At 39.0% G+C, this 22646-nt stretch overlaps 1 protein-coding gene and 1 pseudogene across 1 annotated transcript in view; both read left to right on the top strand.

Moving 5' to 3' along the window:
* NCKAP5 (NCK associated protein 5) overlaps window positions 1-22646 on the top strand; it is a 744993-nt gene that overhangs the window by 685596 nt on the left and 36751 nt on the right. The window contains 3 exon segments of the mRNA XM_039874581.1: window positions 1372-5132; window positions 5834-6011; window positions 13010-13088. Of these exon segments, the coding sequence (XP_039730515.1) occupies window positions 1372-5132; window positions 5834-6011; window positions 13010-13088 (4018 nt within the window).
* Window positions 11135-11252, top strand: LOC120612023 (uncharacterized; annotated as a pseudogene).

Here is a 22646-nt window from a genome sequence, read left to right as displayed (position 1 = left end):
AATTCTTCACCATTAATTATATAGTGTTTTTTAAAAAGGCATTAGGTCTGTACCCACATCTCACCGATTTTCCTGAGTGCTGGTTCGTGATTAAACTGCAAGTTCCATTCAAGAGACGTGTGGAGATAACCTATGATCTCTGTTATGACATTGACTAACATTGACAATTATAGAGGGGAAGACAGAGGCTAAGTTTGATCCCAATAGTATAACATCCAGATTATTTGTTCAGGCTCTAGAGCCAGACTCTCTGGGTTCAAATCCCCACATGGCCACTCTGGAACTGAGTCACGGAAAGAGCCCAGGAAACCAGAGTTCAAATCTTCATTCTAGCTCTTCCTTAGCTGTGTGATCTACATCCAGCAGGCCGATCTTGCTGAATCTCAGTTTTCTCCTGAGCAAATAGGATGATAATGGCTCCTTCATGGTGTTGTTCTAAAAATTAAATCAAAGCACTATGTAAGTGGCTGGTGCACAGCAGATGCTCAGCTAGTGTTAGTTCCTTCCTTCTACTCTTTTGTTTCTTATTAGCAATACTATGAAAAATATAAATGTCTGTGTAGAATGCAGTTTTTCCTATGTCATTTCTTAGTCACTTCTCCAAAACTAACCCTAGTTTTTGGAGAAGTATGAAGGACAAGAAATTAACCTTTCTTAGTAGGTGAATCATTATTATGGGTCCAATAGCAAATGCCCCACTGTTATATGTAAGGCTGTATTTCACAGATGTTCACTGCCTATCACATAAAGTCACAAAGTCATATGACATTCTAACTATCAAATGTTAGAATGGAAGGGACCATAAAGACATAGACCAGCTTACTTTTCCATTTACCCTCTCAACCTCTCACATACACTGTATGGTTAGGCCATACTATCTTTGGTTATTCCCTAAGTATACTTTAAAACATACCTTCTCAATTTAGGTCTTTGTCATTCCATTTCTTCTACCTGGAAATATTTCCCCATCCTTTTAAACTAAGACAAACCTAGCCATCTTTCAAGGGCTAGGTGAGTTTAAAAAAAACAAACCTTTCCTCACATGGCTGTCATGGTTTTTCCAAACAGACATATGGTCTCCTTTCTCTGAATTTCTGGAATACCTATGACATTTATACTTCTCACTGTACCCTTGACTTTCAGCTATTTGTGCCTAAGTCCTCTCCTCAGCTGGGATGCGTGTTCCTTGAAGACTCCTTATCCTCTGCTTCTTTATATTATACACTGCTTAGTTCAGGACCTGAAAAAGTAGAGATTTGCTGCATAAATAATTACTTCATTTGCATTAATTAATTAATGTATGCATTTATTATAAATATCAATCAACCACTAGAACAAATATTATTCCTGATATGTATTTTTCTTTCCTAGCAATCATCACAAAACTGGGATAAAAGGCTAAGTATTGATTCTTCGCTTCCAAGTGGCTTTGCTAGTCCTACAGATGAACTACCTCCAACTCGTATCAAGGAAAGCCACATTTTGGAAGGACTAAGAAAGCTACAGAAGCGAAAAGTGTTACTTGAACCCCCGTCAGTGATAACCAAATGGGGTTATAAAGATTGCATGAACTCAAATGAAGGAATATATTCTCCAGGAATTAAGAGTAGCAGCCTCAAGGAGTCTCCCCCCTGCAAACCAACGGACACAGGGAGCCCCTGCAAGGAGCCCCACAAGGCATTTGTTTATGACACAGATTCCCATGATGATGCCGACGAGAACCCTTCCTCCTTAGCGTTGATTCAAGCTGTTCCAAACCAGGCCTGCAGGCTACATGCTTGTAAATTGACCCACAGTGTTTCTGACAGTCTCTTTGGCTGGGAGCCGAATGGAAAACACTTTTCAGAAGGCACATCCTCAGTTTACTCCAGGGAAAGACCTGAAAAGCTGCGCAGTTGTGCCAGCAACTATCCCTTGGAGAGGAAGCTGTGCCCAAGTGTTCAGGCACCTCAGGTACAGAAAGAGAGGGGTCCACACAGTCAGAGCCACATGGCTCTCAATCTCCAGCTTTCAGACACTGATGACAATGAAACCCTCGATGAGTTGCATATAGATAGCAATGATGAGAAAAGCCCTTCAGACTTGTCACTGACTGCTGACACTGACAAGTCCACGGAGAATCTGGACGTCCTCATGGAATTTGGAAAATCTCAACTTGGTTCTCCTCATGAGGAGGAAAGACAAGCGTCCATCCACTTAGAGAGTAGGCCAAAGACATTCAGTTTCATTAAGCAGCAAAGGGTTGTCAAAAGGACTTCTTCAGAAGAATGTATTACTGTGATATTTGATGCAGGAGATGGCGAACCCATTGAATTCAGCTCTCACCAAGCGGGTGTTGTTACTGTTACCAAAAACGAAATTTCTATCAATCAGGCCCCGACTGGACCCAAGGCAGAACACACTGAACATTTACCTCAGGGAATCGCTCACTTACAGCCCAGAGCTGCTGCAAGAGACTATGCTTTCTTAAAGAGACCTGAAGAGGAAACCGAGAAAAACATTCCACAGGATGGTGCAGACAATGTTGCTGAGGCACCCACTGAATCTTTCAGCCCCAGGGCAGTAACGCAAAGTACTCAGCAACAAAAACTGGCCAAACCGACCCATATTGTGTCATGCCAGAGTAATTCTAGGTCGTCAGTGTCCATGGGTATCTATCAGAAGCAAGGTCTGACAAAAATCCCTGCCAGAGGCAAGTCTTCACCTCAGAAATCAAAAACAATGGAGCTTGAAACCTCCACAAGTGTCCCTTCATCCGGTCCAGTGACTCTTGAGAAATCACCAGCCTTAGCTCCTGGGAAACTCTCACGGTTCAGGAAGACTGAAGGCCCAGCTTACCTCTTTGACGTACAAGCAGATTCACACATTCCAAAACACCCCACCCAACTTCCTCACAGCTCCAAAATGTCCAGCAGGAGGGACTGGGTCCAGTGCCCCAAGAGTCAGATTCCAGCCTCACAGTTGCTGTCAAGGCCCCTCACCAAGCCTAGTGACGATGGAGAGCCCCTCACAAGGGACAAGCACTGTGACCCTGGGCCAGAGGCAGGGCTGAAATCACCTTCCCCTCCTCCCCCTCCAGGCAGATCAGTCTCCCTACTTATCAGGCCCAGTTATGACTATTTGCCACCACCTTCATCTGCCAAGCCCGAGACCAGGGTCCCCAATGAGACAGCAAGGACTGTTTTCAAATCCTCGCCTCTGAAAGGATCCTCCGCTCCTATTATTTCTTCTAATCAGACCATGACAGAAGTGCAGGGGAAAAAACCCGTGGCCTTCAAAAAGCCCATCTTCACTCACCCTCTGCCCTCCACAGAAACAGCGATTCAAACCAGATGCTCTGCTCGTACCCCCTCTAGCTCAGTTGTCATGATGGCCCCGGGGCCCCCAAAGGTCTCTCCAAAGAGAGGTGTCCCCAAAATACCACCTCACCAAACACTTGGGACCACACAAACAGACACAGCTTTACGGACTTCCAAGAATTGTCCTTCAACCCATGGACCACTGGAAATACCATCCTCCAAAACTGTAACTCCAGGAAGAAAAGGACAATTAAATGACAGTGTCTCCACATCACCCAAACCTTCTTTCTTAGGGGTAAAAGACTCACCATCATCTCAGGTTAACAGTCCCTCATCATCACCGTCCTCCAAAAGCCATAATGCCCCACAAGGTTGTCAAAATGCTCATGAGAAAGGTTTGAAAACTCGCCTCCCAGTTGGGCTCAAAGTTCTCATGAAGTCTCCCCAGTTGCTCAGGAAAAGTTCCACTGTGCCAGGGAAACATGAAAAAGACAGTCTCAATGAAGCCTCTAAAAGTTCTGTGGCTGCAAGCAAGTCTAAGCCGGAACACTCCAGGAATCCGACAAGCTCTGAGACCACAGCGGCTGAAAGACATGTGACTCCGCTAGGTTCACAAGCACAAAACAGTTTGGCTGAAGTGTTTCCCCTGGAAGCAGCAATGCCAGAGTCATTGGAAAATTGCATCCCTGGGGCTGAAGGGAAAGATGGAATAGAAAACAGGTCTGTGAAAAGATCCCTTTCCTCCAACAAGCCACACCTGAAACCAGCACTAGGCATGAACGGAGCCAAAGCCCGAAGCCAGAGTTTCAGCGCTCACTCAGGAGACAAGCCCCCCACGCCCCCTGTGGAAGGGCCAGGCAAAGTCCGAACCCAGATTATTACCAACACTGCTGAGAGAGGCAATTCCCTCACCCGGCAGAGCTCTTCCACGGAAGGCTCTCCCAACAGGACCCCTTGTGCCCCCGTGCCTGACAGTCTCCCCAGTGCCGCGAGTCCCCTGGGGCATACTTCCTCCAGGCAGGGCTCACGGGGAAGCACAGGCAGCTTCAGCAGCCAGCATGGAAGCCCAAGCAAGATGCCTTCGAGGATCCCTCCAAACTCCGAAGGGGTCCTCACCCTACCTAGACGGGAAGACCACGCCCAGGGAGGGGGCCCCAGTGCGGCTGCACCTGACGAACCAGGTGGCGACGACTGCGGATGCCCACCCACCCCAGTAGACTGCCCACCAGCCCTGCAGAGCCCAGGGAGGACACAGCGTCCAAGCAGTTTTGAAACAAGCAGGACCCCCAAGCTAGAAAATTCTGAAAGGTATCCACCAGATACTTCTACCACCAGGACTAATGCCGTGAGCCCAGAAGCCCTTATCTCACCTACAATCGAAGAAAAGGTCATGTTGTGCATTCAGGAAAATGTGGAAAAGGGTCAAGTGCAAACAAAGTCCACATCTGCAGAAACGAAGCCAAGGCCTGGGCCTTCTTTTGCCAGCTGGTTTGGTTTTCGGAGGAGTAGACTTCCTGCTCTTAGTAGCAGGAAAACGGAGGTCTCCAAAACCAAAGTGGAGAAAAAAGACACAAAGAGCTTGGGGTTTGGAAACAAGCAGCTAAAATCAGAGAGAAAAAAAGAGAAAAAGAAGCCCGAGCTACAGTGTGAGATAGAAAACGAGTTTAAAAGAGACACCGAGCTGGCAGATCATCCACACGGTGGTTTGCAAAGCAAAAATAATCTGAAAACACCACCAGACATTTATGACCAAATGAAGTTTGAACCGAGAAATAGACCCAGCCCTGTTACATGTTCAGCAAAAGATACCTTTTTGACAGAACTTTTGAACAGGTAACGCATGGGCAAAGAGGGTGGAGATGTCAAGGGGTCTCGTCCTCCCGCAAAGGCAGGTGTTTGCTTCCTGAGCATTAAACACCAGCCAAGCATGTTTTTCATACAAGCAGAAATGCGTAGTAGCAGTCTTTTATACATTAGCCATAATTTAAACAATGAAATAAAAGTTAGCAATAAAATGATAATTTAGTCCATGTTACTTTGTTAACCAAACCAATGGTCTTTGAAATTAAAGAATGGTAAGTTTTATCAAGGTTGAAAGAAATTCAGCCTATACTAGGAACCATGAATATACCCACATGGCATGAAATGGAAGAAAATTAAATGGACATTTTAAAGTATGCCGATCTCATTGATTGTACCAAGCAAACGTATACTTAGAAACTTTCCAGAGGAAATTACATTTCTTGCTGATCTTAGGCCAGAAATGTATTTAAAAATCATTTTTCAGTGATTTTTATCTTCCCCCCATCTTATGAGCAGTCATAAAAATAAAGTATTATATAGTCAAATCTAAATAGACACACTATTGGAATATCAGATAAAGATTTGACCAAGGCCAGTGAGAAACCCTCATCACCATAAGGGTTAAAGACAAAAAGATACATGGAGGTTACTTTAAACATTAAAGGATTGGGAAGTAGAGTGATTGAAGAAGAGCAATGTAATTTATCAGAGGAATCACTTTTTACCTGCAGAGTTGATAAGAGAGCAGCTCAACAGACAGAAAGTGGATCAAATAATGTTTCCTGCAGGAGTGTGTTAAAGGGCAGCTCCCAGGGCTCCTGTCTCACCGGCAGCTCCGTCAGTGCTCAAGGAAACCACAAGAAAAACATCAAAACCAAAGCCGATGTGGAAATACCGAAAGGCTCCCTGGTAAGTGCTCCACCATCCCAGTGATAACTATGAGGTTTCGTGATAGCCTGGTTTGAGTTCTTTCTACCCTTTGCTGGTGAAAATATATGGGCAAGAGATTATGGAGGAAAGAGAAAGTTAAAGCAAAAGAGAAAGAAGAGAGAAAGCTCAGTGACAACTACAGCAGAGAGATGATGGGCAGATGGCGAATGGGCCCGGTTCCTTCTAATAACACTGCTTTTTTAGCTCTGTTCAGAATGATGGCGCAGGCAAATGCAGCTGCTGGTGTCATCTTCAAGTTATACCCTTGTGCTGCGAATCTATTTTGATGATTATTTCCATCACTTCAAGCAACACAAAAAAGGAATGAACATGATTAAAAAAATAAAAGTGCCAAACTATTTAAGAAATATTGACTATTTTGATGACTTGATTTAAGCATTTTGTTTCCTGAAAGTTGTATGTACCAATTCATCCTATCCAAACACAAGGTATTCTGACTAAGAAATCCTTTTTGGAAACTTGATTCATTTAATCTTTTTAGCATTTAGTCTTTTAATTGAGAGGTCTGGAACTAAAAAAAAAAAAAATAAATAAAGGGACATTGTTACATTTCCTCAGGGCATGCTAGTTTCAAATAATATTTTTGTTGTAAAATTACCTTAAACTGCACTTACTCTCCTTACATTCTTCTTGTTCTTGCATTCATTGGTTCAATGATGTTTTGTTACTTTCTGTAAATTTTAAAGCACTTAAACCAAAAAATAAAATTCTCTTGCAGGATTATTGTATCCATACAAATTTATATTCTTATTAAAAAGATTGTAAAGTATAGTACATGCTACCATTTTATTAGGGAAAACTTGAAGTATGAAGTAATTATACATTTTTTTCCTAGAGTAGTTCAAAAATGGAGGAAGTTTGAGAAGTAATCACAGTTGGCGTTATTAGTTATTAATTATTAATTTAATTACTTATTGATGTTTAAGATTCCTTAGATTTTCAGACATACTTTAATTTGAGACAAATGCACATTTAACATTCTTTTCAAATAGCTCTTGACTCTGAAGAGCTATAAGGCCATTTTTTTTCAAGCTCTGAAATCATATGCAGACTATGTTCTTGGCAAAAGTTTTTCTCATCCCCCCATTTTTACTCTTAGCTTCTATTGGTATCATCCCTTCTTTGAAAACATGGATGTGTCTCCTGCATTATAAGACCACAAATTATAAGCATATCTAAGGCTGCCCTTGTAGTGTCACTGAAAGGAAAGAGAAAGAATGAACATGTAGAAATGTGCAATATGCCAGAAATTCAATCCAAACGATCTAAAACTTTGATAGCCTGGCAGAGCCCCTTATCAGACACACTCAATTTAACTGTGCCCCATTTAATATAGTTCTGACAGCTGAGGGTATATCTTCACTGTACAGAAGTACCAAAAAAAAAAAACCCAAAGAAAACAAAAAGCCCCTCTGTTTGGCTTTTGCAATTTCATTTTTACTTTCTTATTGCTTCCTAATGCTAAAGTAATTTGCCATGCTTTTCCTCTCTCGTCTGCCACCTTTCACAGTGTAGTAATAAGTATCCTTTGGTTCTTCCAGAATATCTGCAAGAAACAGTCTCATTATTTTCTGTGAAGTACAAAGATTCCCTAACCACCCCAAATATACATAATCAATAGGAATATGCTAATTTTTCTAGTTAGCTGTAAGAGAAAATTAGTCATGCTTGGAAGCTTTTCCATACAGAGGAATATTATTAACCTTGATAATTGACCAGCTGGTCATTTTTTTTAATGTAAAATGCAATGTTTTTTATTTTATCTCCATAATCATCAATGTAGATGGGGCTAAAATTACGAATTTCAGGAAGGACATTGCCATAGTCTCCTTTGGGACTATACAAGAATAGCAGTGAAAACCTATTTCTTATGTTATCAGCCTATCAGGAAGGAGATTAGATGCAAAATAAGATGTATTCTAATACCGCAGCACATCGATGTGAATACCCATGAACCTTTTAAAATTCAGAGTTTAAGGGAATTTTCCCCCACTTAGGCTCAAGGTAAATTTGCTATCTGCTTATATGAAAGTTTGTTGCAAAAAATTCTTCTCATAGTAGTTATTTTGGATGGAAGCAGTAGCTGCACAGAATGCATTACATATCACACTTTTTTTCCTAAATAAAACCACAGTTCAAAAACCTTATAATACATCACCATCCTAAGACTATATTTAGTTGTGAGGGTCCTAAGGCATTATAATTATTTTAATCTACAATGATAATTGTAGGAGGATTATTTCCATACATACAACAAATTCATCTATGTAGCAGACCTCCATTTAGTTTGCTAGTAACTGCATATCCATTTTCAAGATTGCTAGATACATTCTAAAATATGTGTAAAACTCCCATTAATGTTTCGTTGAATTAAATCTTTTTCTCTTTCCAGAACCTTAATTACAGGCTTATGTCCCCATTTATGCCATCATTTACAGACCACTTAGCTCTAATTTTTGTGTAATTTAGACAAAGGCCATGTTACTTTGTGCTTTTATTCAAATTATGTAAAATCATTATAAGAGGGAAAAGGCATCCCCAGGAAAGATTTCATCAGTATTAAGTAAATAAGTCAGAAAGAAATGTACTCTGCTTGCTACATGTTGTCCTTCCTTCCTGTGGATTTAGATAATTTTCAGAAATGAGAAGTCCCAAAAGAAGAGAGCTCTGGGCTCCTATTTAACTATTATTGGACAAAATAAAAATCATTAATGAAATTAATGAGATCATATACCTTCATCATGCAGTGGAAAAAGATGGCCATTTTAATATGGGTATTCTAATTTAAATTATCAGTATTCTCTTCACCCAGTGTCACACAGTCTGAAAAAGAAAAAAAAAATCACATATGCTAATAAAAAAGCATCGAATTTTACCCCATTAAAATGGTACGGTGGTGATAAAATAGCATAAAATAGTACAATAATTACACAAATTATCATCTTATTAAGTTCTGTAAAATGTTATAATTTCAACATCCTTAATTGAACAATTCTGTTCTAAATGCCATTTTGATGCTAATAAGAAGCATGCATATTTGCCCTCCTCCTGCAAAGTTTTCTAAATGATTAACTTTTCTAAAGGTAAGGCCCTCTGGGAGTTCTGCACCAAAGATCATTTCCTGTCTCACCTAGGTTCATTGTGTTCTTTTCCTTTTCAATGAGTTTTAACATCCAAATGTCCTTTTCTTGAGAAACAATTAGTATTAGGGTGATTCAGAGAAGAAATACACGCAGACTTTCAAATGAAGGGCATCCCTGAATATTGGGTTTAAGTCTGAAATTATGTATGTATACTGGTCAATGGTAAATTATTTTCTCTCCTTCTCCTTTTGTGTCCTTTGTAAGCTCATTCCTCCTTGCCTTTTCTAATGGTAGGGGTTAACAGAAAGTAATGGGTACAGTGACATTTAATGGTTACCTGTTAGAGACCAATACTTGGTACAGTTCACAACTATAACCTCAGAGCCCAAAAAGTGGACAAGAGCTGGAAATGCGCCATTAGAAGATGCCCAAAATACTGACAACAAATTGAAACCCCAAATAGGCCATGATTATTGCCTGTGAGTCACTTGCTACTTCTTACCAAACGGTATATTACCGACTGATTTGTATCTGTTCCTGATAGAGCAAAGGATGAGAAAATTCTAAATCTTTAGTCACCATCCTTTTCTGAGCCAGTCTTCTTGGTTTTGGACCACTCCCATCTTTGAAACGCCTTGCCATGTGAAGATTGTCCCATTTGTGTCTATCTTTGGCAAATTATTGATATTAAGTCAGCAGCCTCTTAACCCCAGGAAGTTTTCCACAACCTCTTACCAATTCTCAGCCGCCGTGTGCTCAAAAATAAAAATTAATGTTAATTTTGGCTTATGGAAAATATAATTAGCAAGGGGAATCTGCTGCCAACATGAAGTATGCCTCTCATTTCCATAGGCAAATGAATTTTTTAAAATTATTTGCCATTGTGCATTGAAATCTATTCATACAGATAATTAGAGCTGACAGGTGTGCCATCCTAAGATGCTCCCCTATTTTACATTCTTCTGCTGATTTTTCATCTGTCTCCTTCAAATTCAAAATTCCCCCTCATGGGTCATCTGTTCCTCATGGGGCATTAGCCTAGGAGAGCTGAAATAACTAGGATCTTATCTTCAAGCCCAATGCCACTGATAAATCCCCAGAGACCACATTTAGAATTCGCTGTTAAGCACATAACACCCTAGAAAGGTTCTGATAAGGGGTTGACAGGTAGGACCGCATGATGGCTTTTGTTTTCTTTCTTAAATGTGATACTTGAAGAAAGATGAGGGTTGAGTCCTACAGAAAGCTTAGGGGACAAGTAGGGAAGTGAAGCAGGGCAGTTACACACACAGTGAAAGTTTTTGCTACTCTTAAATAAAAATATAGTTCATGTATACTTGGAATACTGCCTACCTATCTGCCAGACACTAAGAAAAATATAGCAATTCTTGAGAAGGTCTGGAAAGGATGACTATAACAATATAGCACACTCTGAAATTTTTAATTACAGTAATGAATAGGGATCAGGAGAGCCCATTCTAACACTGAAAACCTGTATGCCCTTGAACAGATCTCTAACCCCTCTCTGAGCTGCTTTTTTCTTATCTATAAAATGAGACTCTTAATTCTAATTGTTAGATTCTTTAGTTTAGAATTTCAAAGGCTGATGGAGATAATTCACCCACATTCCAGCAGGTAGGTAAGCAGGGCACCCCCTTAAGTTTAAAATCGGTCACTTTTGAAAAACCTAAAGGAAATACTATTTTACATAATAGGTGGAGGAAAATATGGAACATATTGCCATAAAAGCTGGTACAGGCTGATAATATAAATAGTTTTCCTTGATGTTTCATTAAATGAGAATAGAAGGTTTTTTGTTGGATCGTTAATGGAAAGTAAGGTGTTTGGGGGAATCGCTTCCTCAGTGGGTCTTCTGGTAGCCTTTTCACAAACTGATTACTGAGCTGGGTGAACCTGGGAATGCAGATCAGCAACACGTTAGCCTTGCTGATGCTCATAGCACTTTTCCTCTCTGCCATTAATAAATGTGCACCACTAGTCTACGGCCATGCTACCCTGAAAAAGCCCAACCCTGTCTGATCTCGGAAGCTAAGCAGGTTGGGCCTGGTTAGTACTTGGATGGGAGACCACCTAGGAAGACCAGGTGCTGTAGGCATAAAAAACAAAAAAAAATAAGGGATTGTAAGCTGACAAGTTCCTTGCAATCTGTGAGGTCAACCAAGGGTTGCCTTGCCTAAAAAATAAATTAAAAATAAATAAATAAATAAATGTGCACTACTAGAAAAAGAGCTTGTTGATGGAGTCTTTTTCCCTCATCCCCTAATCTTCCTCTGGAGATGCTGACAGGAGAGTGCCTGCAGAACAGAAGGCTGATGGGAAAGTAAGTGATGAAACATGGCCTCTGGATATTCAACCCTTAATAATCTCTTCTTGTGAGGTTCAGGTAGCCATCTACATACTCTCTTGAGTTTTCCATCTTCTGGCCATCAGCATGTACAGATTACACACCATTTACATTCTAATATTAGAACCACAGTCATAAATAATTGGTCTTATTCCATTAAATATGAAAAATAGGAGGTAAAAAGTAAAAAGCTAAATCTAGCTCAAGGTCAGTATGCAACCATATGACTTTCTACTTTGTGAATATAAAATAAGGGTTTCATAGCATTCAACTTGAGCCCTGTAGCAAATCTGACAACCTCTAATGTTTGCGCCTAAGTAGAACCCCCACTGCATTCATTACATAGTTCGCCTTATTATTATTGGCTGCCCTGGTGACTGGCTGTGATATATTTTTAAAAAGCTATTGAAGGTCATTCTTCTAAGGACCATAAACTGTCTTGATAGTGAGGCCAAGTCTTCGTTGACATAGTCAAACAGAAATTTGAGAATAACAAAGTGCCTCCAAATAAACACAAATCTCAAGCCAGATTTGCTGTGTGCAAATCCCAGTTCCACCACTTATACAATTACTTATCATGTCTGTTTCTCCAGGGTCCTTACCTCTAAAATGGAGCTAACAATAGTACTTACTTCCTAGCATTGTTGTGAGGATTATGAGAACATAGGTATGAAGGGCTTAGACAGCACCTGCTACACAGTATTTACATGCTTTATGTTTTTATCACTATTGACATCGCTGATGATATTATTACTGCTGGTGCTACTAGATTGGGAAGTAGCAGGCCTGGGCTTTACTTCTAGTACTGCCACTTACAATACATTTAAGGAAACTTGCTGGATCTCAAAATTATCGTTTGTAAAATACTATAATGTTATTAGATACTCTCTAGAGTTTCATTTGATTCTGTACTGTTCAGCTTCTGGATATTCCAGCTGAAATATAAGGGGAATGTTTTTGACCTGAAAATCTAGATAAATGTGTCACTGCTCTAGTTCGCTGAGCACGTATCATAGTCTCTTCATGTTTCATTACAGAAAGAACAAAAAAAGATCATTTTCTTGGAGAGTTATATTCTAGGAAAGGGTCAGGAAATCTGAATATATTTCTTTGTTCTTATTGAAATAACATGGTGGAAGTCACTGACTCTGGGAGAATTATATTTCCTTAGACTTTAAATTTTACTGACGGCTCTGAGTTACTGACTTTATTAGGTATTAAAAACCAAAGCTGTTATCTCCCAAATCTTATGTAGAATCAGGTGCCCTATAAATCCTCATTTCCAGAGCTGGCGTTATATTTCGGAAAATATGCTCTTACGATTAAAACATGTAATTAAAACTTGTAATAAAGCCAAGAGATAGAGTGAGGAAAAGTGGATTGAAGAAAATATATTCATATATGTATTCAAACACACATGTTATAGAATGTACCATTATTCTGAGCATGGCAAAAGATGTATTTAATATAATAAATAAGAACTTATAGTGATTTTTTTGTTGCTGCAGGTAAAAGAGACAAATGAAAACCTGCAAGAGGATGAAGAAGATACAATTGTGGATTCTGCATTTCAGAGCCACATCATAGGTAAGAATTCATGTCTTGATACATCTCGAGCTGAGATATTTCCTTCATGTGACCTTCTTTCAAACACGGTATCTTCTGAAGACCACATCCTATGCCTCCCACTATCAGGGCTGTGTCTTATCTTCTCATACGTGATTCCCTCTATCTTCTTAAATGTTAGAAGCTACCATAAAATAAGTGAGTCAGAGCAGAACCAATGGAGAAAACATAGGTGCTTGCAAAGGAATGCAATGCAAACTGATGAGGAGTACTTATCAATATAAAATGAAAATACTGGGTGTAAGTTTTCTCTTGAGGAGAAAATCGAATGAATCGATCCAGTTTCTATAGCAATTATCTCAAGAAGCATCCTGTGTAACTACTATTTGTTAGAAATGTGGGTGGAGTGGTGGCTTTTTAAATTAAATATATTTTTTTTACACTAAGAACCAAAGAGATTAAGTACATACAGCTTGCCAAAAACCTTCAACTCATTTTCTTTATTATTTCAGTTAGAACCTTGATTATAGATACCCCTGTCTCTGAAATAAGTTTGGCTTGTCCGCTATTTCTTAAAACTGTGCATAACCCTAGATTGAAGAAACTCAGGTTCCCAACCGAAGGGCTTTATTGACCTGTTTTCAGCAGCGAGGAGGTAACTGGTGATGGAGTAGCTGTCTGTGACTGTGATCTTTGTCATGAGATAGAAGAGATGATAACTTTAACAGCTGTGGGCCACCTTGGACACTTGCAGAAGTTGTTTCTCGGGCTCTAAAAATGGCTATGAATGGAAGCATGCTGATTATGTAGCTGTACGTAAGACACCAAGGCGTGATGGAATCATTTCTTTAAATCATACTTGGGTGTAGTAGAGTGTATTGAACTCCAGGTTCTAGGACATGACAGCCCCCACAGATTTCTGGTTTCTGGTTTAGTTAGTATCCACAGCTCTTGGTTGGACACTTTCACTGGAAGACCATTAGCTACCAACTCTCAGTATCTCACTGCTCTTAACGCCACATCAGTACACTTTGCAGCAGATTTTCTAGCATACCCAGCAGTCTTCTAAAAAACTATAATTTACAGTTTATCTCAGAGAATTATCGTGCCCCCACAGCTTAACGAGACTGGCACACCGTTATTAGTCTTTTCATTTGTAATTGGGAATACAAAAGTCTTGACAAACAGCTGAATGAGTGTAGTCTGAATAAGATTATTATTCCAAAAAGACATCCTTTATTATAGTTGTCAATGCAAAATGCTTAAATTGGTATCAGTTTTGCATAGTTAGCTAAATGCAAGTTAAATATTGTTTAAAAGCCTTCAAACATGACACTGTGTAAAGCCCCCACTGAGTCATCATTTTTCCATAATGAGGTGTTCTTGGGCCTGTAAGATAATATATATTAACTTAGAGGCTGAGTTTTCTTCAAGAGAACTACAGTAATCTAAGTGTTTTTAATAGACTGGCAATTCTTTAGATCTGCGTTGTTTGACATGGTAGTTAGTAGCTACATGTGACCATTTTACTTTCAATTTAAATTAATTAAAACTACATAAAATTAAAATTTCATTTCTTTTATTGCACTAGCCACATTTTAGAGTTCAATGGCCACATATTCTGTATCATCTGTATGAACAGTTCTATCATCACACAAATTCTTTTGGAAAGTGCTGCATTAGATTACTCTCATGAAAGTAAATTTCTACCATTTTTATGACAGAGAACTAACTCGGTCTTCAAATAGTTGTAGACTAACCCCCTCAAACTGTTGGAGAACTATACGAATAAGCTGCTGTTGGCTGCAGGTGACAGCAACAACAAAACTGGCCATTACTAAAGTAATAAAGTTATTTAATCATCTTATATAATTAAAAGTCTGGAGGAAGGCAACATGAAAGATGTGTAGCCACTTCACAGTGTTATCAAAAGCCCTGGCTTTTTTTTTTCTTTTGTCCTCAAGTTTGTTGCCTCTGATTTCAAGTTGATTCCTGCTACTCCAGGCATTCTATCCACATTCAAGGCTCCAAGAATAAGGAAGAGTAAAAAATCCTTAAGTGCCTCCCCCAACCTCCCACAGCCTCCAGCTTATAGGTCATTGGTGAAAAATGGATCACAAGGGCAGTCCTAGCTGCTAAGGATGAGGGGAAAGTAAGTATACTGATTTCTAGCCTCTATTGCATGAGGTGATAGGAAGAATGGTGTTGAGAATGTTTCCTGTATTAACCAAGCAATAGGATCACCATAGATCTTTTAAAAAGTTCATCCATTTCAAGACTGAATGAGACTCAACAAGTCAAGTGGTTACTTATCTTTATTCCACAAGAAGGACTGAGAGTATACTTTTAGCACCCTGACAAACCCTAATGTTCTTCATTTTGTCTAGACTATGTTGTCACATATCCTCACAATATTCTATAACCATAGAATATTTCCAATCACAACAACTGAGCAAATTTAAATATGTTCTTCTAACCAAATATCAGCTAATGTCTTTGACAAAGAACGTCAGAAAATTTGTGAATCTAAATGGTCACATTGTTGTGGTTTAAGGATAATCATGTTGTTTTACTCAAAAATGTATTAATTGATTGTAAGAAAAGATATTGTTAATTAAATCTGCTATATATTGAAATTCAAGATTCATGAATTAAGTACAAATAATACAGACCGTTTTCTTTTAATTGCCCAAATAAATGTCAGAATTTCATGTTAATATGCAAATGACTAGCCTGGTCTGATAGAAGTATTAACAAATGATCACAACTACCATATTTCTAATTGTTCTTTCCTGTTAATTAACTCTTATAAAAGATTCACCTTATATAGTATACTAATTATCAATAGGACTAAATGATCAATAAGAATTCAAATAACATCATCTCATACCAAAAATACCAGCCAGTGATAGCATCAAAAATAATCCCTTAACTGAAGGTAGAGGATTTGGAAATTCCTGTAAAAAGGAGAAAATGTCTTTTGAGGAATTTATGGAAAAAGCCAAGCAGAACTGAGTGATATACAAGAAAACAAGGGTGCATAGTAGACTTGTGAAGTGAAGGACACCTCTTATTTTTTCCAAACCTAAAAAAGTTGCAAAGAACAATCTGTCCAATAGCACAGTAGGCAAATATCCCAGTGTCCCATGGCTGACTGAGATCTGTTTACCATCCCCCACTGGCTGGGTAGAAGCTCCTGCTTTCTTTTAAAGGAACCTCTGGCTCCTACCGCCAGAGGATAGCATAACAGGGAACATTGTCTGGCCCTGAAGTTCTAGCTTTCTTTGGCTAGTTTTGTGAAGTTGTCTTGGTGCTCTCCCCGGCCCCACACCTCAGGAACCTCCTCTGGTATCCTCTTTTCCTCCTCGGTGGCCTTTAGCCAGGAGCTAATGTGTTATGCTGGAAGATAATAGGTACTCAATAAGTACCCAGCTTTGACTTACTTAACAGACCATACACAAGTTTGTTTCCATTTTCCCAGGACGTTCCATTTCCTTATCCTGTGTCTTTTAGACTTTAGGTAGCTAATCTGGTAAACTAACTCATGTCAGTGGAGTCATGGATTAATCAGGTACCTTTTCATGTCACATATTTACATTATAACAATGATTAAAGAAAAGTTTTACCTCTGGTTAAGAGGAGCTCTTGACATCTAAAGTTTCAGGCATTCAGATCACTGGTTTGAGCAAATTATAGGGCAAGGAAGAAAGGACAGGAATCAACCCTACTTTAGACAATGAACAGCACAAGAAGCACTATCAGGAGGAAAAGTTACTTGTCACTTTGGAGAAATGGCCTGCCCGAAGGCTAAGAAGTGAGACAAAGCCATGCTGAGCCAAATAGAGAAGACTTGGATCACCAGGGACAATGGCCATTTTACCTCTATAACACATAGACCTTGTTCTTATAAACTTGTTCTTGTAGACTGCACAGTTTGGTAGAGATAGAAGGAATCAAAGAGCCATGTAATAGATAGCTATTACTCTCAAGGAATCTGTACACTAGATTCTGATGAAGGTCAGCAAATCCAGCAGAAGAGAGAAGGCCTGGACTAATATCGAATATGTGTGGCTGTAGTTCTTCAGGAGAAAAGGGGTCTCACAGACTCTTGAATCAAGTACCTCAGTTACATGAAGGACAAGAACCAGGACCTATATGCTTATCTCATCTGAATAGAAGAACTCTGCAACTTAATTTATTGTGGTCAAGCCCTAATACTACATGATCATTAATTGTTGTTCATATACGGATTATATAGTTTGGATTATCCAGACTACAATTGCTTTTATATCCAAGACTGGATTCCCTGTTAGTACCAGTAGCATTAGGATTGATATTTATATTAAAAATGGGAGTGAAAGAAATTCCAAAGTTCAGTGGTTTAAATAAGAATAGAAATTTCTTGCTGTCACACATGACAGTCCAGAGGGAGGTGGTCCAGGCCAATAGGACAATGTCAGGCTCCTTTTATCTTTTCCCTCTGCCTCACATGCTTTCAATTCTCAAGGTCACTTATGTTACAAAATGGCTATTGAGAAACTTTCCTTTACATCCACTTTTCAACCAGCAGAAAGGAAGAAAGGATGAGAAAAGATGTGGTCTACCGCTTTAAGAACACTTCCAGGAAGTTGACCCATCCCTTCTGCTAACAGCCCATTGGCCAGTACTTAGTCACACTGGATGAAAAACATTAGGCCATATTTCGAGCATATGGAAGTTCTCTTAACTCTGGAAGAAAGGGAGAATAGATATTAGTAAACATGTAGCAATCTCAGTCTGCTGCCCACCCCCTGCCAAAGTTATCTCCCTGGTAAGAACATAGATTTTTATTGTCATTTATGAAAGCCATAGGAAAAATTCTTAGAGAGTTATTGGAGAAGATATAATTAATTTTAATGATTTATGCTTAGTTTTTGTTTTGCATAATCTGAACTAGCACTCACTGTTCTCTATTTATAGTTAATCTCGAGTAACTTTTTGAGAAAACGTACTGAACTTGACTTAGTTTGCCACCACTATATTTATGAATAAATGCATAATTGATCACCCACAAAGTACATAGAGGTTCAAATAAATCTGTGGAATATAGTGCATCTAGAATTTTTCTTTCTCTAAAATTAAAACAAATAGGACAGCAGGGCTTCCAGTACTGTAGCTGCCAATCAATTAAAGTCCCCGATAATTAACTGTCTTATTTGAAGAATATTGCTAATTTTCCCTACTGTGAACATTTGAAAAAAGTTTAAAAATTCAACATAGCAGGATTGACATTTATATTAAAAATGAAATTATAGCATATCTCACAAAGTTGACCAGACTTTTACAACTTTTTGAGTAGAAGGTTATTTGAGTCAAATGTCACATTTTGCATAGTGTGCAGACATATTTAGGCTTAATTGTAGGAAGAGTGAGCTATTAATGATCAAAATAAAAGTGAGTAGAAAGTACAAATGTTCTCAATAACAACTCGGATGGATAATGTTCTGATGACGACTAACAGACTAGTGCCAAACTGAAAACTACTTAGATAATAATGGCTGTCGATGAGGAATAGGGTAGAGTGGTTTTACATAATTTGGATCTCATATAAATACTTCTCAGGATGATGATTACTACATTTCCCAACATACAAAGTGACATCTAAGAAGTAAAATAGAGTAATAGCTTGGGCAAGGAAATTTCCACCATGGCTGCACTGAGTTCACCCACTTAAGACAGCAAGTGACAAACTCCAAAAGGAGAGTTTTGCATGGTGGCAGCCTGAAATGTAAACTCTGCCTGTCACAAAGATAGACCCATGGAAACAGGATGACATGCTTTCTTCTGACCAAGGACTGAAAATAGTTATGTTAATTCATCTCCATTGAGTATCTGCTCTGTACTAATTCCTATGCTTGGAACATTCTGCATCATTCTCCTTGTTTCTCATTTCTTTGCGGCCGATTCTCTGTTTTTGCCATCTATCGACTTGCTCCTTATGAAGGCTTTCCTCTATCAGAGATAGTCTTGAGATAAGTCTTTAGTGGAGATTTCTATTTTTTTGAGCATATTGAATCCTAGTGTATGACTTCCCTCCTCAGATTTTTCACTAGAAGAATAGAGAATTATAAATTTACAGAATTAAAAGTATGGCTTTTTTACTCCTATTAAATATTTGCACCTACAGATTGTACCAGGGAGCTAATTTAGTTCAACAAACCTACATAGAGCATCTTCAAAAAGCCATGCCCTGTGTTAGATGCTAGGGATACAGAGATGAATAAGACACAGTACCTGCACTTTATGAACTCCATCTAGTAGGGAGACAGAGAAGCAAACAGATAATTCTGGTACAATGTGATCACAGATGAGATAGAGGTGTGCTCTGCATACATATGAGTGCACAGAGCAAGGTGTGGAGCCAAGCTTTAGTGAAGCCAGAAATGTTAGTTTTCCTCTGTAAGGAAAAGACAAGAATTAAAGAATAAAATATTGACTTTTAAGAACATTTACCATTTATATCAATGGTTTCCAAACTTCGCTGTATATCAGAATGACCGGGGAATCTTCTAAAAATGTATAACAATGAAGTCACAAGGTCTAGGGATGGGAACCAGTCATCTGCATTTTTATAAAGATCCTCACGTGATTCTAATGTGGGGCAAAGTTTGGGAACCACTGTCCTAAGGGGTAGGATTCACAAGCAAAGGGGAAAGAGATGTCTTTCAACTCAAGGGAAACAGAATGAGCAAAAGCCTGAAGATAAGAATGTGGCACACTGTAGGGAGGCGAATCAGTGAGAGACTAGCTCAGCGAGGGTAGATTTTGAGGATGAAGTACAGATAGAGCTGGATTTGTAGAATGGAACCAGATTATATAAACCTTAAAAGCCAAGCTTAGATGTTTGAACTTTTTCCTACCAATAATAAATAGACTGTGGAGGTTCTTAAAAGAAGACCAACATGATAAGAACTAGCCATCCAAACACTATGTTGCTCACAGTCAGACTTTTAAAGTAAAACACGCTTTCATTTTCTGTCCCAATAGCCTTGGACCAACAAAACACACTGTCATCATGTTTCCTCATCAGTGGTTTGCTTCAATCGAGACCTGTATTTATGTAAAAGGATAGACAGCCAGGAATATTTAAGGGTACCAAAAGGCTCCCTGCCCGCAAAAGATTCCTGCTGGCAGTCTACAAGGATGTAGCTGAATTTCCTACTCATTGGTAACTTTTTTGGTTGAGAGTTCTCAAGTCACTTGTTATAATACAGACAGTCTCTGGAAAGGGCACACATTGTGTGTCACTGACTGATAGCAGCAGTGCATTTGTCAAGTTAACACTAACAAGACCCTAAAGGAATGAGCCATGAGCCTGGTACATTGTCCTGCCAGCAAAGTGAGAAGCACAAGAATGAGTGTTTTGTTTTTTAGAAAAGTAAGAGTTGTGTTCCTTAGTTGCCAAGAGCAGAGGCAGACATGAACCCCTCGGGATGGTATGAATTAACCCAGGAGCTGGAAGGGGAAAGAGCCCTCTGGTAATAGGTGGACTCATTAGACACCTAAGTTTTGGTTTTTTTCCAAAGCCAATTACTCAAAATACAAGGTTGGGGAGTCTGAAATAGCTGCGCAGAGACCTCTTTTTGTACCATTCCCTCATTTTCTCAAGGGGCAATTAATTCACTTTAAGTGCAAGAATGTATGTGTGACTTATGGCATAGTCATAATTGGTAGGGGTCAAAACAATGACCCCCAGAAAGCTGAGTGCTTCAGCCTCTGAACCAAAAAGCTGCCCGATGTGACAGAAAATTCCAAAAGAAGTAAGACATACTATATTAATCTACTCTTCATTAAGAGCTTTCTCTATGCTAGGTATTGGCCAAAGTATTTATGTGTGTTGCTTTGTTTTATCTTCACATCAACCCTACAAGTTAGATACTGTAGTCACCCTTTGCAGATGAGGAAATGGATGCCCTGAAAGGTATATGCTTTGCCTACCTATGTGGCAAGTATGGAGGAGAGCCAGCATTCAAACCCAGCTTAATCCATAGCTGAGAAGTAAAGTTAAATGGACACTCAAGAATGCTAAATGATAACTAGGTACATTTTTAGTCACTTTGCAGGCACCAGGGACCAAGGATCCCTTCAGTAGATGGCTTGGCCAGAGGTTGCAAACTCAAATAAACCCTGAGTCAATGGGTGAGACAGGCCAGACTTGACGTGTACATGCATATATTATATGAGTGAGAGGAGTTTTAAGGAATGGAGAGAACATGACCCATCCCAGGGGAGCAGCTACTTGCCTGTTCCAGATGTCACTATAGAAGAAGGCTAGCCAAGTCTTTTCATTTTTCACCAGAAGCCAAAACTCGAGATTTTTATGTGACATATAATACATTTTAAAATGTGGGCTCAATTTTAAAAAGTAAACCTTCAGAGATTTTTTTTTAATCTGGCAATATTTAAAATTAGAATTTCAAAATCCTTTCACTGATATATATAGATACCACCTCTAAAAGTATAGAATATAAAATAAGAAATATACACGTATTCTTAAATGCGTGGTTGAGCTGCAGGCAAAGAGTTCATCCGAGGCTAGGATAGCACCAAAACTTGAGTACAGAGGGAAGAGAGTGCTGTAGTCAGTATTTATCCAAGGAATATGTGGTAGGCTCTGGTGACCTGGAGCGAGGGTGATCAACTGTCCCAATTTGTCTGGGACTTTCTTAGTTTTAGCATTAAAGTCCTGCATCTTGGGAAACCCCTGAGACTGGGGGGAACTGGGACAGTTGGTCACCTTACCTGGATCCTGGTGTTAAGGAACTAAACTATTGACATAATGAAAGCCTAGGGACCTGAGCAGGGTAGGATGCTAGACTCAAAACACCCCTTTCCCATTCAGGGTAAAGCTGGATTCCTAAGAGTAATGGCAACAAACCCACTCTGCAGAAGGCGATGGTGGAAATAAGCTCTTAACTCAGCCTCCATTTAGGCTTAACTCTAGCTGGAAACAAAAAAAGTAGAGACAATTTTGAATCATTAGTTCACACTCATGTGGATTATAGAGAGACTTAATTCACTCTCTGTGTGTGCCTTAAATCCCCCAGCTTGAAATTTTTAAATGGTCTGTTATGTTTTTAAATACTTAAGAGAAGAAACTGGGAGAAGGAATAGATAAAACAAGAATGGCAGAATAGTGATATTTTTAAAGCTGGGCAATGGGTATATGAAGATACCTTACACAGGAATATTTGAAATTTATCATAGCGAAAAGGTTTTTTAAAATACAGACTCAGGTTGCTAGCACTCCCAGAAATCGGCCCAAAGCTAACTCAAATCTTCTCTTGATGTACCCATGCTATACTTTACGTATAAAGTTCCAAGGGAAATTACCTCACGATAGAAAATTACTAAATAAACAAAAATGGAAATAAAAGTTGACAAAGGAAAAAACAAATGAGCAGATTTCAAAAAAGTACATAACAGAACCTCAAAAACATTAAAAGTTGTTAGAATTATTGAACTAGAGAAAGAATTGAGACATTACACAAATGTATCACAATGAACCAAGGGGGTAGGTAATATGAAAGAAAGGTTAAG

Source organism: Pteropus medius, unplaced genomic scaffold (genome assembly GCF_902729225.1).
Source record: "Pteropus medius unplaced genomic scaffold, Ma_sr-lr_union100, whole genome shotgun sequence".
Taxonomy (NCBI): domain Eukaryota; kingdom Metazoa; phylum Chordata; class Mammalia; order Chiroptera; family Pteropodidae; genus Pteropus; species Pteropus medius.
Note: the sequence above shows the minus strand (reverse complement) of the source record. Positions and strands in the feature narration are given on the sequence as shown.